The sequence below is a fragment of the Meles meles genome, chromosome 2 (genome assembly GCF_922984935.1).
Source record: "Meles meles chromosome 2, mMelMel3.1 paternal haplotype, whole genome shotgun sequence".
Classification (NCBI taxonomy): domain Eukaryota; kingdom Metazoa; phylum Chordata; class Mammalia; order Carnivora; family Mustelidae; genus Meles; species Meles meles.
The window spans coordinates 194,787,376-194,814,715 of record NC_060067.1 but is presented as its reverse complement, the minus strand read 5'-3'; the positions used below and the strand labels follow the sequence as shown (position 1 = coordinate 194,814,715).

At 41.6% G+C, this 27,340-nt stretch overlaps 2 protein-coding genes across 4 annotated transcripts in view; one reads left to right on the top strand and one right to left on the bottom strand.

Annotated features, from left to right (window-relative positions):
- The window catches only part of CFAP97 (cilia and flagella associated protein 97), a 38,417-nt gene extending 32,123 nt beyond the window's left edge, over positions 1–6,294 (bottom strand). Inside the window, exon 1 of one of the 3 annotated variants that reach the window (XM_045998413.1) lies at positions 6,209–6,294. The gene's annotated coding sequence lies outside the window, so the exon portion shown is untranslated. Of the gene's footprint in view, positions 1–3,840; positions 3,953–6,094 lie in introns of those variants that run through there. The other 2 variants (XM_045998416.1, XM_045998414.1) reach the window with 2 other exon arrangements.
- Positions 6,295–14,280: 7,986 nt separating this feature from the next.
- The window catches only part of SNX25 (sorting nexin 25), a 124,241-nt gene continuing 111,181 nt past the window's right edge, over positions 14,281–27,340 (top strand). Inside the window, exon 1 of the mRNA XM_045998412.1 lies at positions 14,281–14,821. Within this exon, the coding sequence (XP_045854368.1) occupies positions 14,414–14,821 (408 nt within the window). The 5' untranslated portion in view covers positions 14,281–14,413. The remainder of the gene's footprint in view (positions 14,822–27,340) is intronic.

Here is a 27,340-nt window from a genome sequence, read left to right as displayed (position 1 = left end):
GAGCCACCCAGGCGCCCCCCTCCTAAGTTTTAAAACTCTAAACAGAAGGATGCCTTCTCCACAAATCCTCAAAGATATTTAATAGGTTTTAGATGTCAAATTAAAGTCTACTCTCTTAATTTATAAAAATTGAAACTTATCTCCTTGGCATTTGGCTATTAATTTTCAGAGCCATAAAAAACCCGTAAGCCTTTTGAATCAGTACCTTCACTTCTGAAATTCATCCTAAGAATACAGTACTAAAGGGGGGCCTGGGTGGCTCAGTGGGTTAAAGCCTCTGCCTTCGGCTCGGGTCATGATCCCAGGGTCCTGGGATTGAGCCCCGCATGGGCTCTCTGCTCTGCGGGGAGCCTGCTTCCTCCTGTCTCTCTGCCTGCCTCTCTGCCTACTTGTGATCTCTGTCTGCAAATAAATAAATAAAATCTTTTTTTTTTTTTTTAAAGATTTTATTTATTTATCTGACAGATAGAGATCACAAGTAGGGAGAGAGGCAGGCAGAGAGAGAGAGAGAGGAGGAAGCAGGCTCCCTGCCAAGCAGAGAGCCCGACGCGGGGCTCGATCCCAGGACACTGGGATCACGACCCGAGCCGAAGGCAGAGGCTTTAACCCACTGAGCCACCCAGGCGCCCCAATAAAATCTTAAAAAAAAAAAGAATATAGTACTAAAAAGAAAGAATGGTATGCATTATAGTATTACCTGTAATACTGAAAAAACTTGAATAGAAAAATACTATGACTCCATTAAAAAATTTATTTACATCAGGGGTCAGCAGGCTACTGTGCACGAACCAAATCTGACCTGCCATCTGTTTCTGTAAATAAAGTTTTACTGGAACACAGCCACAGGTTTAGATATTGTCTCTGACGGCTATCAAATAATATGAAATACATTAAAGGAAAGATATGTATACCTGCAGAATTTAGTAGCTGTGACAGAGACTATACAGCCCACAAAGCCTAAAATATTTATCAACTGACCCTTTACTGAAAAAGTTTGTGGACCCCTGATTTAGGTGATATATCGGCATGAAAAATGCACAATACAAAACTGTTTATCCATACCGGATTAATAATACAATTTAAGCATTTAAACAAAAACCGGGGGGAAAAGGGCAAAATTAAGTTGACGTGTTTTAAGAAAACCAACAATCTCACTGCATTTTTAATATTTCCATTACTGTTTTTATATAGTGTCCCTGCAATAAATTAAGCAGACTGGGAGTCTGCACAATGAAAAAGAATGAACAGAGTGACACAAACTTGGTTTTGCCACTTACGAACTGTATTTCTGGGCACATGTAAAGGATGTTCATCACAGCACTACTGTTTGTAACAGCAATGAATTAGGAAAAAACGCAAAGTCTAATAAGAGGAAAATGGATAATCAAAATATTGTATATGATATACTGTATGTCTGTCAGTCAAAAAGGATGAGCTGAGATCTACAAAAATAGTATTTACTAAAGAGAATTGAATGAACAATTATATAAAACTTATAACATACATGATACTGAATTCCTCATGGGAACAAAATTACATAGCATGGGCTGGAAGGACCAGTTCTTAGCTATTAAACACATAACAGTATGAGGCTGTGAGGGGAGAGGAGGAATGAGGGTAAACAAGCCCACAGAGGGTAAAAATAAAGAACCTGGCATAGGCCTGTGATCATGGGTCACCACATCACAAAGCGTATGACTGAGGGGCACCTGGCTGGCTCTGCAATCTGAGCATGTGACTCTTGATTTCTGGGTTGCGAGCTGGAGCCCCAAGTTGGGCATAGTGCCTACTTAATTTAAAAAAAAAAAAAAAATGAAAATAAAAAAGTATGACTGATCATTGTCAATCCAACTCTGCTCACCTGAGTTCAAAAAGGAAACCATCAAATCAAAACAGCCACTGCATGCTGGCCAGCTCTTATAAACATTATTTTGCCATTAAATTCCCAAAAGTTAGTCTCTTTTGTAAGGTAATTAACTCTTTGATCCAAAATATCAAGGGATGGAATAAAAAAGGGTTACAGGTAAATTTTTTTTTTCTTTTGTTACATGGTTAAAAATACCTTGTGATTTAAAAAATTGGCGGGGTGGGGGGGTGTTGCCTGGGTGGCTCAGTCTTTTTAAGCGTCTGACTCTCAATTTCTGCTCGGGTCATGATCTCAGGGTGGTGAGATCCATGATCCCAGAGTTATGAGACAGAGCATGAAGCCTGCTCAAGATTAGCTCTGTCCTGCTTCCTCTGCCCTTCCCTCCACCCCTGCCTCCTTGTGTTCTCTCAAAAAAAAAAAATAAAAATAAAAATAAAAAAATATATAAATTGTTTTTTGGGACGCCTGGGTGGCTCAGTTGGTCAGCGCAGGTTGATGCCAGGGTTCTGGGACTGAATCCCGCATTGGGCTCTTTGCTCAGCAGGGAGCCTGCTTCTCCCTCTGCCTCTGCCTGCAGCTCCCCGTGCTTGTGCTCTCTCTGTCAAATAAATAAAATCTTTTTAAAAAATTGTTTAAGTTTCTTCAAAATTTAAAAACAAATGGTTTTATGGCATTGCCTGGAGCATAAATTTCCCTAGTTTAGTTTAAAAAACAACTCTTTCAAAAACAAATCACCAAATCATTCTATCATGCCTCAGAAAAACTTGTTTTTCAGGAAATACACAAAATTACTAACATAACTCTCATTGGTATTAGTGTTACAATTCTAGTACAACTAATAGCTAAAACATATTTAAGGTTAAGAGGTTTTTATTATTCCCATTTACCAATGAGAAAAATGAAGCAGAGTAAGAACTTGCCCAGAGTCACAAAGTAAGTGGCAAAGCCAGGATTCTTAGGCAGGCAGGCAGGCGGGCAAAGTTTAAAGATCATGTTATTAATTACTGTTTATTCTGCTTCAAAATAAGGTCCTTAACTAAGATATGGGTTTTTTTTAACCTTTAAAATACACTGCTATGATATCTATCATTTATCTAATAGTAAACTGCAAAATAACAAGATCTTCTCATCAAGGGGACTTTTAAAGGAAAACAGGACCTATTTAGCAATATGGTTTTAGGAACAGTTCTGTGCAGAAAAAGAGGGTCTGTACAGTTAAAATTCGATACATATGTCAGTGATTGCCACACATTTTGCTGGGATTTATTTGCTATGTAGCAGTTTCCCATTAACAAAGTAAATTGGAACAAACCTCATGGGAACCACAAATTAAATAAACCAGTAGTAGTCTTGAGTAAATTAAAAAGTGTTAACCTAGGTAACAAGAATTCAGAACTTTAACTTATGACCCTCTCTATCCCAATCTAAGCTTGTGACCAAACCACCTGTCCAAAGAGGGTAGTGAATTACAAAGGTATGTCTGACAAGGAGAGTGACAATTGTGGAAATCACTAAATTTGAAATGTTTCCAGCATGCCTCCTTTTTATGTGTTTGGCCTATCAAGTCAATGTTGTGATCCTTGATAACCTTGAGTGAGACCTATGTAAAGTTCCCTATGAAGGTGCATGGCAAAATAATTCAAGTTAGAGCTAATACCCTTCCATACCCTCAGAGTTTCCCAACAGTCCTGAAAGGAAAAAATTTTACCACCTTACATTAGGTATGAAGAGACGAAGGCCTAGCAATTCAAATGGTTTTAACAATTTAAATTGATAAGTATCAAGTATGCCTCTTACGACTTCAAGCTTTATCTAATTTGTGAATTTAAAAAAAACTGAGATGGACAGTTGAAAATAAGGATTCAAATGGATAAATGGAAAAAAAGCTATCACTCATACAGATTTTATGACGTGCCAAGCACTATTCTAAGCACTCTTTCATTGATCATTTGCCACGGATTATTTTCACTGACCATTTAATGCTGGTAACGACAGGGAAACTGAAGCACAGAGGTTAACTGACATGTTCAAAGACTGTATGGCTAGAAAGCAGCAGAGTCAGGATTTGAATCCAGACAGTCAGTCGTCTTACTGGTTATGCTGTATTGAAACAAGCAGAGGAAAATTAATAAGCCAAAAACCTAATGGGGAGGTGTACTCTGAAATAGCCAAATAGTAACACAATAATAGCACAGACTCAGAATGAGGGAAGGTGAGGAAGGAAGGTGCATTGAGGGACCCAGGTTCAGAGAAGGTTCACTGAAAATAGACTTGGAGCTTACCAAGTGGCAAAAGCATGACTGAGATATCAAAAGATTAAAATGCTCTTAAGTCATCCCAGGATAGCAATATGCAGTCTTAAGGTAACTTGCATTACATTCTGCTTGGTCAAACCACTTCTTGAATAAAGCATTTAGCTCTCAGTGCTACAGTGAAGAGTCTAGAATCTAAGTCATGATCAATGTTTTATAGAACAAGGGTAAATAGTAAAACATAGTAAAAGTAATGGCTAAGAGAAAGGGTATGCTCAGTTACTTAAAGGACTGTGATATGAAAAAAGATTTTAGAGCTGCTATTTGTAGTTCCAGAGGTAGAACTTGCATCAATAGATGTAATATATAAGAAACCCGTTCTTAATAAAATTTAAAAAACAATTTTTTTTTTTTAAAGAAACCTGTTCTTAAATCAACATAAGAATTGCTCAAAATGGAATGGGCTACTTTCTATGATTATGAGCCATGAGTCATTAGATAATTTTGGAGCAAAAACTCAATGTCCACTTGTGATGCTACAGAGGGAATTCATGCATTAGGAGGACATGATTTTCCCAACCATAACACTTTATCAAATAGGTCTAAATCCTAACAAATATTTGTAATCCAAATGATTAGATAGTTCTTTGAAATCTGTTATCCATAGCTAACAGTTTTGTGCCTTATCTCCTTACTAAAATGGGAACTCCTGGATCTTGCTCATTTTTATATCATTGTGCCTAAAGCAGAATCTGACTAATATTAGACATTCAAAGAATGTTTATCTGATGAAGGAGTTTGGAGCTAGGAGATTTAAGATTTTCTGCTATGTAAGCAGAAAATTCACTGCTTTTCCCTGAGCTAGTTCCCTTGACTGTTTTCCACAACCGTTCCCCACCAACACCCATACCCCTACCAAACACACCAGAATTAACTATCCTCTTATCTGTTATTTACATGGTTGATGTAACCATGTAAAGACTCACTTTACTAAGCGCTCACAGTTCATGAGAGGTGGTGCGTAACACCTGGGAGACTTTTCAGGCATAATACCCAACAGATATGGTTACTGTAAGGATTTAAGCACTCTGGTGATTTAACTGAATTTATGGAAAAATTATCCAACCATCCCACCCACTAGGCAATCCTTCCCATAACACTTATTTCAAAGTTAGTGAGATTCAATTTACATTGGAAAATGAAAATGTGGACTTATGATTGCCACGATTCTCTTTACAACATATTGGGAAAGGATAAAAATTAAATGATAACTGATTTAATAACTCTTCTGGGGCTCAGTAAAAACCTCAGTAAAAAAAAAAAAAAGTCAAAGCTGCCTGGGCATCACTTGGACACGTACCATTTGGATAGCAACAGAAATACTAATGCTTTTTAAGATACAATGCCAAATAAGAATCTGGCATTTTTTAAACTGTAATTTCGTTACTGTGACATCACATCATTTCTGTAATTAGGTGTATAATACAGTCCAAATAAGGTAACCGATTGGGTATGAAAATCCCGGCCCTAAGTAAAAATCCGTTTTCCAGGACTTGAGACATGGGTCAGTTCACCACCTCTTCCAGACCACCCCCTTCCCCAACCCCCCTAGGGTAGCAGAAGATAACTGAGAGGAGGCCCTCGGGCTCTGGAGTTCAGAGTCAAGTCTTCAGAGGTGGGCGGCGCCGACCCGAACCCGGCTCCCAGTTACCACCACTTCCTGACTCAGGGCCGATCCCGGCCCTGGGGTCACCCCCGAACGCATCCTGGGGGTAGGCCAGGCGGTTCACCACAGGGGCCGGCTGAGGTGCAGGAGGCCCCACGAACCCTCCGGCCGCGGGCTCGGAAGCCTTTGTTGTGGTTACACCCGCCACTGGAGGGTCTGGTTGGGCAGCAGAGCCCCCGGAGCAAAGGGGTGGAAGGTCTCGGCCAGGCCGCCTTTCCTAACCTCCCGCGCTGGATTCCTCATACCGACCCTGAGTGCTCGCCGCTGCCTGGGCTCCGGAGACAGGAAACGGACCCCAAACGGAGGCGAGGGTGGCGGGCGCGTCGCGGGCGGGGAAAAAGGGGTTGCTCGCGCGCCGCTTACCTGGGTGCTGTGGCCGTCGCCGCCGTCTCGCGCGCCGCCAGCGGCGTTCTAGGGTCGCGCGCACGCGCTAGCGCGCGCACGCACTCCTCGCACGCGGCTCCCAGCGGCATAGCTCGAGCTTCCGGAGGCGGAGAGAACGGAAAGGGAAAGGTGGGGGGTGCAGAAGGAGCGCCGCGAGTACCGCGGGAACGGGGCGGTGGCCAAACTTGCGGCGCGGCGGCTCCTCGTGGCCCCTCGCGGAGGGCGTCATAGAGCGCGGTGGGCCCGCCGGAGGCCTAGAGAGGCTCTGTGCGCCGCGCCCCACTGCGAGAGACGGGGAGGGAGAAGACAGGCCCACGACTCCCGAGTGGGAAGGCGCACGTGAAGAAATGAGGCCGTTAGTTGCCCAGCGCACCGTTAAGGTCTTACCGCTACTGCCCCCCGCTATTAATGGCAATGCGGTGGACCTAGTTGTTACAGTGGCTAGCTGGGAAAGTGGCTTCAATTATCTTGTAAGTCCTTACCAAAACAACAACAGTCATAAAGGGGGGCAGCTGGGACTTTGTGATTCCTTTTATCAGCAGAGCTCAGATCAAAGAACTAGTTGGTTCTACGATTCAAGAGCCCGTAACACATTCTGACTACTGGTGAATGAGGTGGGTGGTTAAAGGAAGAAAAAACGATCGCTGCGGAATATGTTGAATGCTATCATTTTTCGGTTTTGAACTCACAGGCACATAGTAGTTGTGAAAGAGTAATGGTGCCCCAAATATGTGCCCTTCCTAATCCCTGGAACCTGTGAATATGGCATTTTCACGTGGCAAAAGGAACTTGGTGCAATGGGATTAAGAATATTTTGTGTGTGTGTGATTAAGGATCTTGAGATGGGAAAATCAACCTAGATTATCCAGGGGCGTTCGGTGTAATCATATGGTTTCTCAAAAATGAGAGTCAAGAAGTTTGGAGTCATTAGTAGGAGTGATGGTTGTAGAAGCCAGAGGTTGTAATGTAGAGCACCGTGACTTAAGTTAGCAATACTGTATTGCGTATTGGAAAGTCAATACAGTAGATCTTAAACGTTTCTCATCACGCAAAAAGTTCTCAGGGGCGTTTGGGTGGCTCAGTAAAGCCCCCAACTCTTGATTTCCTCTCAGGTCACGACCTCAGGGTGGTGAGATAGAGCCCTGAGTGAGGCTATTAAGACTTAAGAGTGTGGAGCCTGCTTAACATTCTCTTTCCTTCTTCCTCTGCCCTTCCTCTCTCTCTCTCTCTTGCTCCAAAAAAAAAAAAAAAAAAAAAAAAAAGTTCGCAAGGGAAAAAATATGTAACCATGTGAGGTGATGGATGTTAACTAGACTTATTATGGTATTCCTCTCATAATATATACATATGTTATGCTGTACATCCTAGACTTACATGCTGTTATATGTAAGCTATATCTCAATAAAACTAATTTTTTTTTTTAAATTAAAAGCAGTAAGAGGTCAGAGTGATGTAAAGGGACCTTGAAGCAGGGAATGCAGGCACCTCTTGAAGCTGACAAAAGGAAGAAAAGGTGTTCTCCCCTGAAGCCTCCTGGAGGAATGCAACCCTGTAAATACCATGATCTTAGACTTCTGACCTCTAGAACAGAAAGAATAAATTTGTGTTGTTTTAAAGCACTAAATTTGTAGTAATTTATTATTGCAGCAGTAGACACCTAATACATTGGGTAGTCAATACAGTTTTTACATGAAAGTGCAAAGAAAGCGAGGAACTAAGGGTTATCCATATCCTAGGGAGTGTCACTAAGGAACTGACTGTTTTTGTACTTTACAATGCATTTTGTACTTTTGGGTTATAACTACCAGCAAGTACACAGTATCCTCCTGTTCTTTTTGTAGATTAAAAAGTAGGATTTCACTTAATTCTGCCTGATGAAATTTTGCTGGCACTATTTCCCAGGGATGATTTTCTACTCTGTGGTCAAAAGTTTGTTACACAAAGGGTTTGAATAAACATTTCTCCGAAGAATATATACAAATGCCAGTAAGCACATGAAAAGATGTTCAACATAACTAATCGTTAGGGAAATGCAAACAAATCATGAGATCCCACTTCACACACATTAGGATAGCTATTACAAAAATAAGAGAAAAAAAGGATTGACAAAAATGTGGAGAGATTAGGAACCTTGTGTATTGCTCATGGGAATGTGAAATGGTATGACTGCTGTGGAAAACCATGGCAGTGCCTCAATAAATTGAACTCAGAGTTACCATATGCCATCACTTTGGGTATGTACCCAGAGGAATTGAAAGCAGAGTTTCAAACACATATTTGTGCACCCATGTTCACAGTAGCAATATTCACCAAAGTCAAAAGCTGGAAACAACCCAAATGTCTGTCAACAGATGGGTAAACAAAATGTGGTACATTCATGCAGGAATATTATTCAGCCATAAACAGGAATGAAGTTACACTACCTGCTACAACACGGGTGAATCTTGAGAACATTATGCTAAGCGAAATAAGCCAGGCATGAAAGGACAAATATGACCCCACATGTATGAAGTACCTAAAATAGGCAAGTCACAGTAATGGAAATTAGAAGTGGGGGGCCTGACTAGTTCAGTTGATGGAGTATGCAATTCTTGATCTTGGAATTGTGGATTTAAGCCCCACATTGGGTGTGAAGATTGGTTAAAAAGAAAATCTAAAAAGAAGAAAAAAGAGATTAGTGGGGTTGGGGGTGGAGAGGGGAGGGGGAGTTCTTGTTTAATGTGTACGGCATTTCACTACAGTTTGATGAGAATGATCTAGAGATGGATACTGGTGATGGATGTACAACAGTGTGAATGTACCTAATGCCACTGAACTGTACACTTAAGATGGTAAAAATATTAATTTTGTGTATGTTTTATGATTAAAAAACAACAAAAAAGGCTTATATCTTAGGGGCGCCTGGGTGGCTCAGTGGATTAAGCCGCTGCCTTCGGCTCGGGTCATGATCTCAGGGTCCTGGGATCGAGCCCCGCGTCGGGCTCTCTGCTCCGCGGGGAGCCTGCTTCCTCCTCTCTCTCTGCCTGCCTCTCTGCCTGTTTGTGATCTCTCTCTCTCTGTCAAATAAATAAATAAAATCTTAAAAAAAAAAAAAAGGCTTATATCTTAAACTTTAATTTTGGCTTTTTCTGAACTATGAATTTGTAAAATTTTGCCTTTTGCCTGGTTTTCTTTTCCTACAAAGAGCACATCATCAGTAGTCTACACTGAATGAATCAATAAGAGAATGAAATAGATGGTAAATAAGCTTCTTCAGGCCAGAGATTTTAATTGCTTTGTGCCTTTTCATAATTCTGGTCATAGAGGATCATTAACTCATAAGTGAAAAAAGGCTCTTCTCCAGATTCATTGAATCTGGACTCTTATCAGAAAAGATGAAAATAAGATCCCCTGGCCCCTTTTCAAAAATTGTTTTTCCCGTATCGTAAACCTCTTGGAACAGAATATGGGCTTGACTTTCTGTAGAGAGCAATTAAAAGATCTTTTTGCATAATAGCTGGAGCTTTTTCATGTATGCTAAACTTTCTTATGAGGAAATGGTGTTTTTTTTTTTTTTAATTTAGGAATTAAGTTTTGGAGGATGAAGCCTTTATGGAGTTGAAGTTTACAACCAAATTGAAATTAAGTATAGTTTCATATTTTTTAAGTTTCTAAAGGGGGTACCTTCAAAATATCTAAGTGCTCTAAGAGGAAATTGAGAAAGCAAAATGACTTAGAGTCACATTTGAATTTCCTGTACTTCCACAAAGCAGAATTAGTAGCTCTCTTCTCACCACCATAGAACTTTGTAACGCCTTAGTAATATATATTACATTGCTTTATGCTTTCCCCCTACCCCAGTTAGAATGTGAGCTCTTCAAGGACAGAGACCATATATTTTTTTAAAGATTTATTTATTTGAGAGAGGGGCAGAGGCAGAGGGAGAGAGAGAATCTCAAGCAGACCCCACTAAGCAGGGAGCGTGATGTGGGGCTCGGTCCCACAACCCTGAGATCATGACCTGAGCTGAAATCACGAGTGGGATGCTTAACCAATTGAGTCACCCAGGCGTCTGCAGAGACTATGTTTTACATTGTTTTCTAACAAAGCACCTAGCTAATATTTTTGTACTGAAAGAATAAATGGAAGTCACATACTACTCTAGAAGTTCACAATATATTGAAAAGCTGGATGAATGCTATTGTACTGGTTTTGTAAGGACATTATTTGTATAATATAGAAAGCAGTTTGTTTTGTCCTTCAACGTTACTTTTAGCTATTTGAAAGATGGCATCATGGAGGAGAATCTTATAATTTAGGTCCACCACCTAGTAGCTTTGTGATTTTGAGCAAGTCATTTAACTTCACCGAGTCTCAGTTTCCTAGTCTGGAAAATGGGATTATAAGATTTACCTTATGTCCTTTGTAGAGTTATAGTGAGGAACTTATGTTTTAAAAAGGATTTCCAAAAGTTGAAATTTCCATTAAGGGGTACCTGGGTGGCTCAGTGAGTTAGGTGTCTGCCTTTGGTGTCATGATCCTAGGGTCTTGGCATCTAGCCCAGAATCTGTCACCCTACTCGGCAGGGCGTTTGCTTCTCCCTCTCCTTCCCTTCCCCTCCACTTGTGCTCTCCTGCTCTCTCTCTCAAATAAATAAAATCTTTTTTTTTAAAGAAGTTTCCATTAAAATATGAGGGTTTTTTTTACTTATTATTATTTTTTGGTCTACTCAATCTAAATATAGTATCATGGAAGAATATCAGTTATTCATTCCAAAAATATTTATTAATGGCCTACTCTGTGCAACCCCTATTCATACTCTAATTAATACTCTAATACTAATTTTTATTGTCTATAGGTATGTTCTCTTTCCTAGAGCAAATAAATGACAAATGAGGACACTGGCTTCTTTTGGTAGTATATAAAAGCTTTATATAATATTAAATACATAGTGTTAATCTGAAAATATTAAAAATATTTTTTTAATTTATGCAAGTAAATTTAATCAATATTGTGTCCTGCCTACTTTAAGATTTTATTTATTTATTTGATAGAGATTGCAACTAGTCAGAGGCAGGCAGGGAGAGAGAGGAGGAAGCAGGCTCCCTGCTGAGCAGAGAGCCCGATGTGGGGCTTGATCCCAGGATCCTGGAATCATGACCTGAGCTGAAGGCAGAGGCTTTAACCCACTGAGCCACCCAGGTGCCCCATGTCCTGCCTACTTTATATTTTACTCTGTTCATAATATATATTATAAAAAAGTTTCAAGATCAGTTCAAAAACTTTTTTGCCCACATGCATTTTGGAGAAATTAATAACTAAACACAATTTATATTCTTTTTTTTTTTTTTTTAAAGATTTTATTTATTTATTTGACAGAGAGAGAGATCACAAGTAGGCAGAGAGGCAGGCAGAGAGAGAGGAGGAAGCAGGCTCCCTGCGGAGCAGAGAGCCCGATGTGGGGCTCGATCCCAGGACCCTGAGATCATGACCTGAGCCGAAGGCAGCGGCCTAATCCACTGAGCCACCCAGGCGCCCCAGCTGCCCAATAATACTGGATATTAAATTTAAGTGACTGTAGAATTTTTTTCACTTTGTTTCATAACTTGAAAATATTAGAATAAAATAAAGCTAAATGATACAGCTATATCACCAAACTCTTTACTGAGAAACATAGTTGTATACTGTCTCCCTTCCCCCTATCTTCCCTAGGTCCATTTGTTCATTTTATAAGTAAATGGGATTAGATTATGAGGAACTATCAATTCCAAGAACAAGAAATGTGAACTTTAACATATTTACAGTGCTAGGTCACAGGATACCACTGATTTTGGTGACCAGCCGGATGATCCACAAGTAACTGATTAGTGTGTTCCCTCCAAGCAAATGGTGGTAAATTGTTAAACTAATGCAACCAATGAATTATACTCCCCCTATTTAATTAAGCCCATGTGTAGGCCCCTGCCCACTTAATTACTGGTTGGGCCATATGATTTGCTTTGGCCAATGGGACATTAGCAAATGTAACCTAAGCAAAAGCTTAAAAAGAACTTGTACGTGGCATTCCTGAGACTGCCATGAGAAAAAGGCCAAGCTGACCTTTCAGAGGGCAAGTACATAGGAGCAGAGACAAGCCATCTCAACAGAGAGTCCATAGATCACACAGTCTCAGCCTACGCATCCAGGAGGCCATAGTTTCATTAGTGACCCTGGGCAAGAAGAGCAGAATTGCCCAACAGACCCCAGTCCAAATTGCTGACCCACAAAATCATAAGCAAGTGAAATGGTTGTTATTTGGTGGTAGTTTGTTATGCAACAATAGATAACTGGCACACCATATTTCCAGTATATCTTCTTGGATAATACTTTGTTTTAAAAGAATAAATAACTGGAATTTAAATAAAAACTTGAAACAAAAATATTTGGCAGGTAAAAATCAAATTGCACGGCTCATTGTATGTAAATTATTCTTCATAAAACAATTACAAAAACGAATTTAAAAAACAAAAAAATCCATCAAATATCTTACTTCCTATAAATGTTGTATTTTTCCTTTGTTGAAATAATGACACAGACGATTTCTTATGAAAAACAGTATAGGGGTGCCTGGGTGGCTCAGTGGGTTAAGCCCCTGCCTTCGGCTTGGTCATGATCTCAGGGTCCTGGGATCGAGCCCCTCATCGGGCTCTCTGCTCTGCTGGGAGCCTGCTTCCTCCTCTCTCTCTCTCTGCCTGCCTGTCTGCCTACTTGTAATCTCTGTCAAATAAATAAAATCATAAAAAAAAAAGAAAAACAGTATAGTCATACTAATTTGAAAATACATTTTAATGTTTACTTTTCTTCACTACACTCCCCGGAAAGCAGGATATAACGCATATTACTGGACAGCAATAGTGCTGTTGAACTATTGAAATTCTTCAGGACTACTATGAGAAGAGAGTTCTGACACTTTGCTTTTGTTTCCCCCTATCCTTTATTTCTCACTGCTTTTCTCATCTATTTACTTCTTCCCCTTCTTCTTTCAATTCCCGATTGGCCCTATCAGCTGTCCTTTCAAATCATTAATCTCTTCAGAGTTCCATCATTTCCTTGACAATTCTTTCATCTATCAAAGATACAGCTGCAGCTTTACTGCTCTTCGTAGTAATTACCAGTATTTAGCATATTAGCATCTTTTCAGTAAACATCTGTATATTAACCATGGGATCATGATAGGAGAATAGGAAAATAACGTACTCTAGAAATTATTTAGACCTCTTTCGCTCGTGTAGGTAATAACACTTCTACTGATTCTTTGTAACAAAAATATAGGGACTTGGAGCCAAAGTGATTAGGGCAGCTGTGTACACCCTCTGGCACCAGGCCGACTTTTGGGGCCTTTCCATAACTAGCAATTGCAGGCTTCATTACTCTTCCACGTTCATCGGATTCTTTCCCTGAAGGGAAAAAAGGGAAATTTTTTTGGGGGGAAACTGCATGAAAAGCGAAGATCAGGAATGGTTGCCGATTTTCTCTAAAGAGCAGGTGAAAACAAAGCAGAAATTTGGGGAACCCTAAGCTTGGGAGATTACTCGTCAGTGAAGAGCGGAGAGCGAGGATTAAGGGATCACCTGAGCCGGAGAATTACAAATGCTTCTGACACCTGCCGCAAAATTTTCCACGCGCGGACGGTACCCTGCGGGGAGGGGAGCAGGAGCGCGGGCCCGAGCAGTTACCCTGGCGATTGGTCGCGCCCCCTCCCCTGAGGGGCAGCGGCGGTCCGACCCCGCCCCCGCGCCGCGGGTGGGCGGTGGGGGCCGGGCGCGGCCGGGCACCTCCCACCTGTCACTCAGCGGGCCGCGGTCGCTCTCCGCCCCCCGCCTGACAGGCACCTCGGGGCCGCCCCCGCCCCCGCTCCGCCTCAGGCTTCGCCAGCTTAAGTCACAACAAGGTCCGGCTACCTGGGCGCGCCCGGCCGGACGGCTGCGGGGCGGGCGCCGGGTGGCGGCGCTGAGGGCTCGCTGAGAGGAGCTCCGGGGCGTCTGTTGGAGCCGTTCCCTCGGTGGGCCGCCGGCGAGGGCATGAGCGCCGACTGCCCGTGCCTCAGGAGCGGCGGCGGCGGGAGCGGCGAGGGGAGGAGGCGCCGCGGGGAGGCCACCGTCCAGGGCAGCGCCGGGGGACAGCAGGGCAGGAAATGTGCCTGTCCTTAGCGGCTCAGGAGGCAGCATGCACCCCGATGCCACCGACAGCAGCGGCGCCGGCCTCAACCTCGCGCCGGCCGCAGCCGCCGGCGGCCGCCCTGCCTCGGGCGCCCCGGGCGAGCGCCGGCCGGACCCTCGGGAAGACGCGGCGGCGCCAGGGGCTCCTGGCGGCGGGAGCTGGCGAGTGCCGGTGGCCGTGGCCGCACTCGCCGCCGTGTGCCTCTCCTGGCTGGGGCCCGGTTGCTGGCAGGCGACCGGAGGCGCGGGGCCGTGCACCGTCCTGCTCAGGCTCTGCCTGTACCTGGGCTGCGCCGCGGCCGCCTTCCTCTTGGGGACCCTGTTCTCCCTCGTCTGCCGGAGCGGTAGAGTCCCTCCGCCCGACTTCGTCGCCGCCTGGAGACGGCTGGCCGGGGCCGCCCGCCGCGGGCCGGGGGTAAGTACCGGTCTCCCCACTGCCTCGGCGCGCCCGGGGCCTCCGCCCGGCCCTCCGCGCTTCCGGTGCCCGCCGCCCGTCTCAGAGCCCCGGGTGGCGGGGGCGCCGGGGCTCGTCCTCTCCGCCCCGGCTGCCGGAGAGGAACCGGGCTGGGGTTGCTTGGCCCCGCGGGCGGGTACTTGGGAGCAGTCCCCCGGCCCCCGCGGAAGGCGGACTCCGGGCTCCTCCGGGCTTGCGAGATGCTCGCCGAGATGCACGTTGTTAGGCTGTGTAGTTGCTCCACAACCACCCCCAGGCACAACCCCGGTAGCTGAATAATCACTCAGAATCTTGGATGCTGCTCTGCAGTTGGCGACGGGGGAGACTCACTGTACGCACGCGCTGCGCCCTATGTCGGTCATTGTATTTCTAACCGTTCTCTGGGGGAGGTAACTTTATGACCTTTCACCGATGGGGAAACTTGTTCAGAGAGGCTGACTTGGCTTAATTCTCATCCTGCCAGGACCTCTCATCCAAAATCTGGTGCACTGTGTAGATCAGTGGCGCAGTCCCAGCTAGTTTCTGTGATCTCGAAAAGGGATGTCAGAAATAATTTCAGTTTGCAACAAAAGGAACCGTATTCCCAGTGGGTTTGGGACAGCAGGGCGGTGATGAGGGAAGACAGGAATGAGCTTTTCCCTTCCTTGGTGCCAAACCATTGCTCGATCACCGTCCCAGCTTCCTCTGATAACCTTATCTAAGTGAAACTTGATTCTGTTGTAGCTTGTTAGCTTGTTGTGTTTGGGGTACATTATGCCAAGTCTGAGATTTGTTTCTGCCAGTAATTTCTTTAACATGGGTTTACTAAGAGAATTATAACTTAAATTTCATAAGCCAATAGGATACAGGATAATGGCTCTAAACAAGCCAGTGAAGAAATAACATACTCCACAGACTAGTGATAGATGAATACACTGTTGTTCTAGGGGATGGAGAAATAAAGTCCAGATTCATTCATTCATTCATTCATTCATTCAGAATTGGTTCTTGGTAGAATCAGTGCTTTCAATCAAAAGCTGGGCATTAGTTGCTGGGACGCAGAGCTAGTGGACAGTGGCATTGGTGTTGGCAGGCAAGGCGAGCTGCTCTGAAGTAGTACTTTAGGGACAGTTACACAGCTTGCACCACTGCCTATGAGAAATAGACTCACCAAGGCAGAAACAGATGTCCCTTTCCCTCCTGAGACTGCTGCCTGGTTTAACACCCTGCTGACCAAGAGTTGCCTGACCACAGCAGAAACAAGTGTCTCGAGATCTACAGAGAGCTGTTCAGATCAGCAAAGAGTAGCCTTGCCCAGATTGAATACTCTGGGTTAAGTCCACACAAATTACTGATATTAAAAGTTTAAAGTGTCCGTGACATCATAGTTATTCTTCCATGTATTTAGATGGATAAGCACTCTAATAGCACAGTAGTTTTGCAGATACCATCTTGGCACGGTTTCTCAAATTCACCCTCCGATCAAAAGAACTTCATTTAAAAACGTGCATTTGAAATCATAACCAATGGATAGCATAACTTGGCACTCTCTGCTTGACTGAACGATATTGTCATTAAACTGAAATTGCCTAGCCACTTTAAGCTAAGGGAAATGGCAGTGATTCAGCTTCATAAAAATATTTGTTAGAGGGAACATTGCCCTCGGGTTTTGTATTTGCTTATACTATGATCTGCTTATGGTTTTGTAAATATCAAGCTCTTCATCAAAATTACCCTGTCCTGATTCAGTCTCTTCTGAGTGTACCCTTTAGATAATGGCTGGAGGGTTGTAGGTAAGGAAGTCTGTCATCCTCACTCTGTAAATTCAGTATATTAAGGAACAGGAGCTTCTGTTTTCCTCGGTGGTCTCAAAAATTAGTAATGTTTATTTCTTTTAAAAGCCTTCATGAAACAGTCCTTTTTTTTATAGCTAATTTAGCAAGAGTTGATGGGCAGGTGTATTTTTCCTCTTGATTTTTCTCTACAGTGGTAGAAAATAAGGATCCCAATTTTACTAGCTGGTTTATTGATTTATAAATAATGTCCCAATTCTGTAGAGTATTGTAAGAAATTATAATTCAGTCAGTACATATTAAGTGTTTTATTTGAGCTAGGTATCATTCTGGAAGCTGGGATTGAATCAGTGAGATACATAAGAGCCCTCCCTACTCCCTGGAGATTATATTCTTAGGGGAGATCAGGCCATAAATAAACGCGATATTTTTAGATAGGGATAAATGCTTATGAGACAAAAAGTAAGAGTTAAATGATTAAGAGTTCCTAGTAGGTGAGAGCAGGAAGTTTAGATGATGAGGTCAGGGTCAAAACCTAGTGTATTGCATTTTTGCCTCTGAAGGCATAGAAGTCTCATGTTGTGGGTTTCCACTATTTCCGGGAAAATACATTTCCCCAAACTGCCCCCCCGCCCCCACTGCCAGCTCATTTAGACCTCTGGGTAGATAAAACTTGGATTAACATCGAGAAAGATGATTTAGTAGAGGAATTTGAGAAAACAGTACCTTAAAGGTGACAGAAAACGAAGCAGTATATGTAATTCTTCATGTATACAACTGGAAGATCTCAGTTAATAGAAGTGAAGCACAAATATAAGGAAAGTAGATTATTGGTTATTCTTTGGAACTTGGATTCGTGTAATAGTCTTAAATGAGAAAAAAAGGGCATTGGGAAAATGTGGTTTCTAAGCTCTATATTGTAATTGAAATGCATATTCTTCACATAAAATGTTACTTTTTTGACAGTACTGGTGTTATTTACTCAAGCCTTAAGTTATGCTGCATTGCTTATTTTACCCCTTCTCCTAGTTGTGCAATATTTCTAATTTGTATTTAAGTGGTTTTTTTTTTTTAATGTTCTGTTCTTTATGAATGGAAGCATAAGCATGTGGTGTAGTATAAAATATGTCAGTTCTGTGGGGGTAGGAGCTGGACCACACAGGTCATCTAACATATGTGGAGGGGGAGGCTGTTTAGTAGTGAACCAAATGGCAACTCTTATGATACAGTGACTATTTTACTACAGAAATTTTGATTCAGCATGAAGAAAAGAATCCTCATTCGTTCTTACACATTTTGGATTCTTCTAGTATGAGTCAGGTCAGAGGCTGGGATCTATCCTTCTAGTTGCCTATCCTTCCTTCCTCTTTTTTTCCTTCTTGGTCTTCGTCTATAGCGGAAAAAAAAATGTATACACCGTTAAAATAAGCAACCTCAAAGAAGCCCAAACTAAAAGTGACAAGGGGTTTTTGTGTCTAGAAGTGTTTAAAATGCTTCTGCCTGTTTCACAGTGTACCTATTGGTTAAAAACTCCATGTAATTAGCACCCATGATTGACACCTTTTGTCATTATCTTGCACCTAGCAAGAGCTCAAGGAGTGTTTGCAGATGATGATAAAGAAAATTGTTCTCTTATGCTTTCCTGCTCCTATTAATCCAGTATTAGCATTTACTGGGAATCTCCAATGTGCATGAATTTTTATTTTGGGGGGGATGGGAATTACTATTGATTAAAGTAGTAAAAATAATTTTCAACTCAAATAGAAATAATATGTAGTAGTATATACAGGTACTAAGGAAGCTTTCCTGTAAGGTCAGGAAAGTCTTAGAGTTGATATCTGGGCTCCACTTTAGAAAAACTTGGACTTTGTTACAGGCCAGCAGACTGGAGCTGTGATGCCCTGGGGCTGGCCTGCTCCTGGGTAAGTGTTGTTAGTCCAACTTTGCGGAGCAGGCTGTCATAGTATGTTCCTTCTTGTGCCAGGCCAGTTAACTTATCTGGCCCAAGAACCTCAGATTCACTGGCCACAGTTACTTGACCCTAGTACATCATCTAAGCAAGTCAACAGGAAGAGAAATATGATGAAAGTGAATCAGTAGTTTAGAAAACATAGTTTCATTACTGAACTCAGCATACACAGCTCATCTTCATATAATGGAAAAAAGGAAAATAAGTTTTACATTTGATGATAGGAAGATAAGAGAATAGCTTCTTTAGCTGTCAGTTATTCTCATAGTTTATGGATTTTCTCTTTTACATTGTAACTTACTAGATGTTTCTTGATTTATGGTTCATAAATTCAAAAAATTTTAAAAAAAGTAAGCTATTAATTCATGATGATCAGAAGGCTGATACAAGAAAGTCCACAAAAGTGAATAGTAGCATATGGGAAACCAAAGTCCACTGCTCTATGAAGAAAACATTAATGAGAGACTTTCCAAAGTTCAAGCAGATGGAAGAGTTCAAGTGGCTTATCAAATCTAATTAATAGGCATTTACTGAGTATCTGCTACATATCTGCTATTATGATCTTATTAGATCACTTTTTGCCTAGTTAGCTGCTGAGTGCCTGTGTCCGGCACATAGTAGGAACATAGCAGGTTCTCAGTAGATCAATTTTGCCTGAATAAATGGATTATTGTTTGAGACAAGAACAAACTTAACGGGGCGCCTGGGTGGCTCGGTGGGTTAAACCGCTGCCTTCGGCTCAGGTCATGATCTCAGGGTCCTGGGATCGAGTCCTGCATCGGGCTCTCTGCTCTGCTCGGCGGCTAGCCTGCTTCCCTCTCTCTCTCTCTCTGCCTGCCTCTCTGTTTACTTGTGGTCTCGCTCTGTCAAATAAATAAATAAAAAAAACTTAAAAAACAACAACAACAACAACAAACTTAACTATCCTACTTCCATTTGTAATTGAAATTTTAACCCCAGCATCCTAGAGAAGGGTCAGAGCCTTGCAATAGGTGTCACCAAGAGCTTGGGAAATTGGTCTCTGGAAATGCAGGGCAATGTTTTTAGTGTTGGGGAGGATTCAGAGATGAACAAGAATTTCCCTGTCCCTGCCCTCTCAGGCTGAGTAGACGGGACAGACCAAGAAGACTAGATGGGAGGCCAGATGTTTATAGAGACAGTAAAATATTCACGTAGCAATCCATGGTGTCAGTTGGCTTGAGTAGGACTTCAAGAATTCCTAAATGAGTTCTTTTACAAATACAAAAGTTCTTTGAGTAAAACAAACTTAATTTAGTTACTTGAGGGGAAAAAGGAAAAGGAGACAGTGATTAGGGGGACTATATACAACCTCTTTGTGACTTTCCTTTATTATGCTAATGTGATAAACTGACCCACAATAATTTGATAATGGATAATGGCATAATATACTTACTGTCTTCAGAATATTTGCATTTTAACCAGGGGAGTTAAGTCATGGTGGCTAGTGGAAAAAAAAGTTCTTGAGGAAGATGGCTTTTTGAGAACCCCTTAATCACAGGGTCCTCCCTGGCTCTCTTTTTGATCTAAAGGTTGTTTTCCTTTAAATTCACACTATTTATAATTTTTAAATTTGATTTTTTATGTAGATTATAAGTTCACATGTTTTTTTAAAAAGCGTATACAAGGGTATATGGTAAACTTTTCTCTTCCATATAGATAGTTATTATTGATAGTTGTCTATTCTTCCAGATATATGTTATGCACATATAAGCAAATACAGATATGTATTTAAAGGGAGAAGTTTTGATATCTGTAATTTACCAATACAAGAACAATGATTACACATAAAGGACAGGTTTTTTTGCTTTGTTTTGTTTTGTTTTTTATCTTCATTACGAAGGCACTATCCCTTAAGCTTAGGAAACACAAGAAGTTATATATGAATGATAAGTTCAAGGTACAAAGATACAATACATGATTATACCTGGGACAAAAAAAATGCTCATCAAAACCAGGATATGAATACTAAGAAATACAGAAAGTGTGATTTGATTTAGCAGAACTCTAAAGGAGGCAATATTTATTTTAATAATTTATACAAAAAATAAGCCAACCAGACTGCTGACAGAATGCCTGTACCACTTAGAATTTGAGTTGCCACTGAGTATATGAGATGAATCACAAGAGCTAGGATTGGAAAGTTAGTTTGGGTCATGTTGTGGAAATCTTTAGTCAAGAGAATAGAACTGGATTTTAGTCTGGAGGCTTGGCAGCTACTGACCCAGGAGAAGGAATGCCACGTTAAACGCAGTGATAAAAAGTGAGGGTTAGGGGGCACCTGGGTGGCTCAGTGGGTTAAAGCCTCTGCCTTCGGCTCAGGTCATGATCCCAGGGTCCTGGGATCGAGCCCCACATCAGGCTCCCTGCTCCGTGGGGAGCCTGCTTCCTCCTCTCTCTCTGCCTGCCTCTCTGCCTAGTTGTGATTTCTCTCTGTCAAATAAATATTTAAAAAAAAAAAAAAAAAAAAAAAGTGAGGGTTAATTGGGCACCTACGTGGCTCAGTCCTTAAGTGTCTGCATTCAGCTTGGGTCATGATCCCAGGATGCTGGGATGAGCCCCACATCCGGCTTCCGGCTCAGCGGGAAGCCTGCTTCTCCCTCTCCCACTCCTTCTGCCTGTGTTCCCTCTCTAGCTATGTCTCTCTCTGTCAAATAAGTAAGCGAAATCTTTTAAAAAAATGAGAGATAATGAAGCTGTGTGAATGGAGACAAGAGAATAAATTTGAGTGAGATTTTTTTCTTTGATGTAAAATATCATTATCATTAAAGTTAGGTTTAATTATTTTCTCCACAGTGTTCCAACATTCTCTTTAAACAATAAATTCAGTCCCAAAACAAAGGGTCCTCCTGTTCACAAAATGAAGACCACAGTTTCCAAGTTTGAATGTTTGTTCTTTTTGGAGCCCAAATTTTAGTCCTTTCCTGGGAGGTTTATTTCTGTCTGAATCTCAAGTTGTTTTTGTTTTGTTTTTGATGTCACCTTTGTAATTGAATGTTGCCTTCTTGAAAATATCTTAGGTTTTATTGCCCAACCTTATTGTTTTGGGGTAAGGAGTACCCTCAGACTCCTGAAAATGTGAGCTCTTATAGTCAGAATGGTGAGCACAGTTGTATAAAATGGTGACGCAGCAGGTTTGGTGCTGAAGGCTCAGGCTTAAGAAAATGAACATTGCCCATGGAAGGCTTTAAGTATTAAAATGATAGCATATGAACTTGTGGCTTTAAAAAAAGGCAACTTTGCTTTTGAAAGAAAATACTGCAAACTTGGAATTTAGTTTTTTACCCCAGTGTTAGGTCCCTTTCCAAATTAGGGTTGGGTGAGTGGGTGGGAATGATGGGAGTGGTAGGCAGCTCTTTTCCAGGGTTCTTCTGGATACCCTGAGCCTAGGGCCAGAGCTTGCATCCATGATTCATTTCTACATCTGTGTTAGACCTGAGGAGTGTGCTTATATAGTTTCTGGAAACACAGTGAAGGTTTCCAGAAAGTCCAGTGGGTTTGGTTGTATTTTGATGGGTTTCCCAGCTCAGGTCCTACTTTGGTAGAATGTATTTAAGAGTGTGAGATGTGCCTGCTCTGTCCCTGGGGGTGACCTGTGCTGGTCAGTTACTATAGGCACTGGTCAGTCCAGTATATTTGTCAGCCAGCCTGGGGTTTCCATGTCTGAATTGCCATGAGCTGGATGTGAAGAACAACGTCTGTGGGAGCTCCAGATAAAATGTCTCTGAGGCCAAGGAGGAAAAAGAATAAATAGTACATTTTTAGTATAAGGAGACATGAACTTGTTTAGGCCACTAGGACCTATTTAGTAAGCTTTCAGTTTTGGTATCGAATACTACTCTTAGAAAATTAGATAAGTTTCTACAAATACTTATTTCTTTAAAAAATTTTTTTATTATGTTCTATTCGTCACCATGCAGTACATCTTTAGTTTTTGATGTAGTGTTCCATGATTCATCATTTGCATGTAATACCCAGTGTTCCATGCAATCCGTGCCCTCCTTAATAACCATTGCTGGGTTCACCCATTCCCCCACCCCCCTCCCTTCTAAAATCCTCAGTTTGTTTCCTAGAGTCCATAGTCTCTCATGGCTCTTCTCCCCCTCTGATTTCCCCATCCTTCATTTTTCCCTTCCTTCTCCTAATGTCCTCCATGCTGTTCCTTATGTTCCACATATAAATGAAATCATATGATAATTGTCTCTCTGTTTGACTTATTTCACTTAGCATAATCTCCTCCAATTCCATCCATGTTGATGGAAATGGTGGGTGTTCATCCTTTCTGATAGCTGAGTAATATTCCATCGTATATATGGACCACATCTTTATCCACTGATCTGTTGAAGGGCATCTCAGCATCTTCCACAGTTTGGCTGTTGTGGCTATTGCTGCTATGAACATTGGGGTGCATGTGGCTTTTCTTTTCTCTACCTCTGTATCTCTGGGGTAAATACCCAGTAGTGCAGTTGCGGGGTTATAGGGTTGCTCTTTTTTAACTTTCTGAGGAACCTTCACACTGTTTTCCAAAGTGGCTACACCAGCTTGTATCCCACCAACAGTGTGAGGGGGTTCCCTTTTCTCCACAGCCTCTCCAACATTTGTTGTTTCTTGCCTTGTCAATTTTTGCCATTTTAACTGGTGTAAAGTGGTATCTGGGTGTGGTTTTGATTTGAATTTTCCTGATGGCTAATGATGTTGAACATTTTTTCACGTGTCTGTTAGCCATTTGTGTATCTTCTTTGGAGAAGTGTCTGTTCATGTTTTCTGCCCATTTTTTGACTTGATTATTTGTTCTTTGGGTGTTAAGTTTGAGAAGTTCTTTATAGATCCCGGATACCAGCCCTTTGTAGATATTTGCAAATGACACTACAGATACAAATACTATTTCTAAAGTAACCTGCATTTCTGTAGTTCTCAACCACCACCTGTATGTATGAGTATATATATGACTGCCATTGATGGCAGGAAGTAAAATTTTATAGGTGTTTACTTCTGTCTGCTCATGGAGAACCTTTGTCTACAGTGCCCCTAACTGCCCCTCCCCAGTATTTCTGAGAGCCCATTGGCAGTGTCTTCTGTATTTGTGAATAAGCTTATTTGTTTTTTTCTACTCGTGGTACCTGCAAAGCATTTGAGAGTGGCTTTTCTGCCATCACTGCTGGCAGTCTATGAAAAAGCACATTTCTTGTTGTGCTACTAGTGTCTCAGTCCCCTGAAGCTGGATATCCAGGTGTGTGTATTTAGTCCTTTTTTTTTTTTTTTTTTTGGTAGTTCATAGTAGCTGAGCGTGTAGCCGTTTCTCTTGGATATACTTTTAAACATTTTTTTTCCACCCTTATTATAGAAGCCGAGGAGCTGATGCTCCTGTTTGCATTTCTTGTGAAGATAGCTCTTCCCTGTTGTCCTGCCAGGAGCAGCCCTTGGAGTCAAAGCTAGAGTTCTCTGTCTCCAACCTTGAATCCATACATACAAGTCACCTCGCAAAAGGCCTCTTTATCCTCTAACTCAGCTCTTACAAATACCCACCTGAGGACTGCATGCAGGCTTTGCCAGTTTGTTAGACATGAAGTTAACATTTTAACTATTCCAGAAATTTCACTATATTTTTCTGAGGCAATTAATCTCTTTCTCCTGATTTTTTTCAGTTTCATTAAACCTTTCTGAGATTACAATCTCTAGATAAACTCAGGAAGTTGCTTTGTTTTCCAGATTTGAATTATGGTTATTCTTGGATCTCTTTTTTTATTATTTTAGGTAGTCTCGTCCTTAAGCCCCATGTAATAACCATCTCTACACTGAGGATTAGAGATTTATTCCTCTTTTGGGGCCTCAGTCTCATGTATTCAACTGCTTGACTTGGCATTTGCTGTGGTGCCTAAAACTCAGCTAGTTCAAGTGTCCCCATCCCTCTTCTGTTGTCTTTTATGTTCATGACTAACACCTCCTTACATCAGGTACCACAGCCAGAAGGCTTTGAGTTCCCTGGACATCTCCTTCTCCTCACTCTCCATATGCCGTCCGTCCATCACCAAATCCTGCCTTCTTACCTCTTGAGCATCTTGCACCCATCTTCTTTCCATCTTTCCTGCTTTCTCCCAACTGCCATCATGTCCCACCTAGATGACCACAGTAGCCTCTCAACTGGTCTCTCTGTCTCCTTGTTGGCATATTAAAAATGCAAACCTAATCAATCCATCTTCAACATGTTTAATTAAAATCTACCAGTAGCTTCCTGTTCTTCAGCCTCACCTGTCTTCACTACCTCCATCCTCATGTTCCATCCTCAGTCCTTAAGAGGCCATGCTCCCTCCTTCACTGGTGACTTTGTATCTAGCTTCCTCTGCTTGGGGCAGCCCACTGCCCCCTTGCATAGTTAATTTCTTTCCCCCAGACCTCAGCTATTGTTTCTGCAGAAATGGTCTCCCTATCTGCTGTGTATATTCTCATGACCACATACCTTTTCTTTATTTTTTCTATCACAACTGTAATTTTAGATGCCCTTGGATGATATCTTTCTTGTCTTTCTTTATCTCCATGAAGGCAGAAACTCCCCCATATCTTTAACATTTAGTATGATTTAATAGATAAATGATAAATCTTTCTTGACCGAATAACTGGGAATCAACATAATGGTTTTGGAGCCAGTCTTCTGAATTTATTTTTATTTATTTATTTATTTTTTAAGATTTTATTTATTTATTTGACAGAGATCACAAGTAGATTAAAGAGGCAGGTAGAGAGAGGGAGAGAGGAGGAAGCAGGTTCCCTGCTGAGCAGAGAGCCCGATGCGGGACTCGATCCCAGGACCCTGAGATCATGACCTGAGCCGAAGGCAGCGGCTTAACCCACTGAGCCACCCAGGTGCCCAGTCTTCTGAATTTAAATCATGGCTCTGTCCTAATAAATATGACTACGGGCAACCTGCTTCAGATTTCTAGATCCCAGTCTTCCTATCTGAAAAATGGAGGTAAATAGTTCCTAGGATTTTGGGGAACAATGTTATAGTATTTGAAAATACAAATTCTAGTGTTTGTAGATGTGCTTTGAATATAGAAGGTGTTAAATGGTAGAATTTACAGTATCTCTTTTGAAAAGAACTTTTTATTATAAAATTAAAAATGCAGATTCAGAGAATCACACAAAATGTATAGTTGGATGAATGATCATAAAGAGAATACCCTTGTAACTTACAAAAACCCCAGAAACCCCTCTAAGCCCCTCTGTATCTCCACCCTATTTCAGCCCCTTCTCTTACACCTAAGTAACTGTCTTGACTTTATTAGTAATCACTTCCTGGCATGCGATTATAGTTTTATCACTCAAATATGCATCAATGAACATTTTTTTTTCTTGCCCATTAAAAAAAAATTAGTTTCCCCTCTCTCCTTTTCTTTCCTTTACAGTTTATCTGTGAAGAACCTGGAGCATCTGTCCTGTGGCATGTCCTATAGTTTGGGTTTTGCTGATTGTGTGTGAATGATACAGTTCAGCAAAAAATCAAGCAGAGGCTAGATTAAACTTGTGTTTGATCCCTTTGGCAGACCAAAGGTGGTGGTATGATTTTTCATCAGGAGGCACATAACCTCATTTTTCTTTTTTGTTATATTAGTAGCTGTTGATGCTTGATACCAGGTTCCATTAACTTGTTGGGGGTGACAGAATGGTAATGTTTTAATTCTGCCATGGAGTCTGTCTGTAGTACAAGCTACTGGAACCTCTTATGCTTCTGGGCAAGGGGTGATTTGCTGGGGTGGACATCTGAGTCCGAGTGAAGGGTGGTGGTCATGTGGCCCAGATTCACAATCTGCTGGTGGTGATCCATTATCAGAAATATGTGGATGGGGGAAAAAATAAGTGGATGAGGCTTCCAAGAAGGAGATCATGTTCATTTGAATTTCATCCTTTCCTTTTTATTTATTGGTTTGAATATTTTTTAAAAGAGACATGTTTCCCTCATGTATTTGGTTACACAGTAGTACGGTTCACATAGAAAAGCAGGGTAAATGCTAGTTTTTTTCCCCCATTGCTTCTAAAATAATGAGTTGATGGAGGTTGGGGGAGTAGGTATAGGGTGGCTGGATGATGGACATTGGTGAGGGTATATGCTACGGTGAGTGCTGTGAAATGTGTAAGCCTGATGATTCACAGACTTGTACCCCTGGGGAAAATAATACATTATATGTTAATATAAAAAATGTTTTAAAAACCTCAAAAATAAAATAAAATAATGAGATGATTCCCCATCATCCTCTGAAGGTGATTAGTTGTTTTGTTTTGAAAAAAAAATTACAAAAAATTACGGATTTGAAAACAATAGATGGGTTTCAACCAGTTGTAATTACCTTTTTTGAAGCTTAAATAATCCCATCTTTGGCTATCTGGCATAACAGGATATTTCAGGTTCATCTTGAGCATTTTCTGTTCTTACACCTGCAATTAGTCATTTCTTCAAAAAGAGCTCTGATTTCTTTTAGTGGGAAGTGGAATTTCAAGAACCCATTCTGCCTCAGCTCTGAGCAGCACAGCCAGACCCAGATCCAGTTGTTGGAACTTCATTTGCTTTATTTGTTTGTAGGGTGACCAGTGGACCTGATTTGCTTAGACCTGTCTTGGTTTTAGCACTGAAAGTTTTGTGGCCCAAGGGAAAAAAAAAATAAAACCAAAAACTCGTTCTAGGTCTTGGGCTCATAACTATTAGTTCGGTCATTGTTTCTTGGCTTT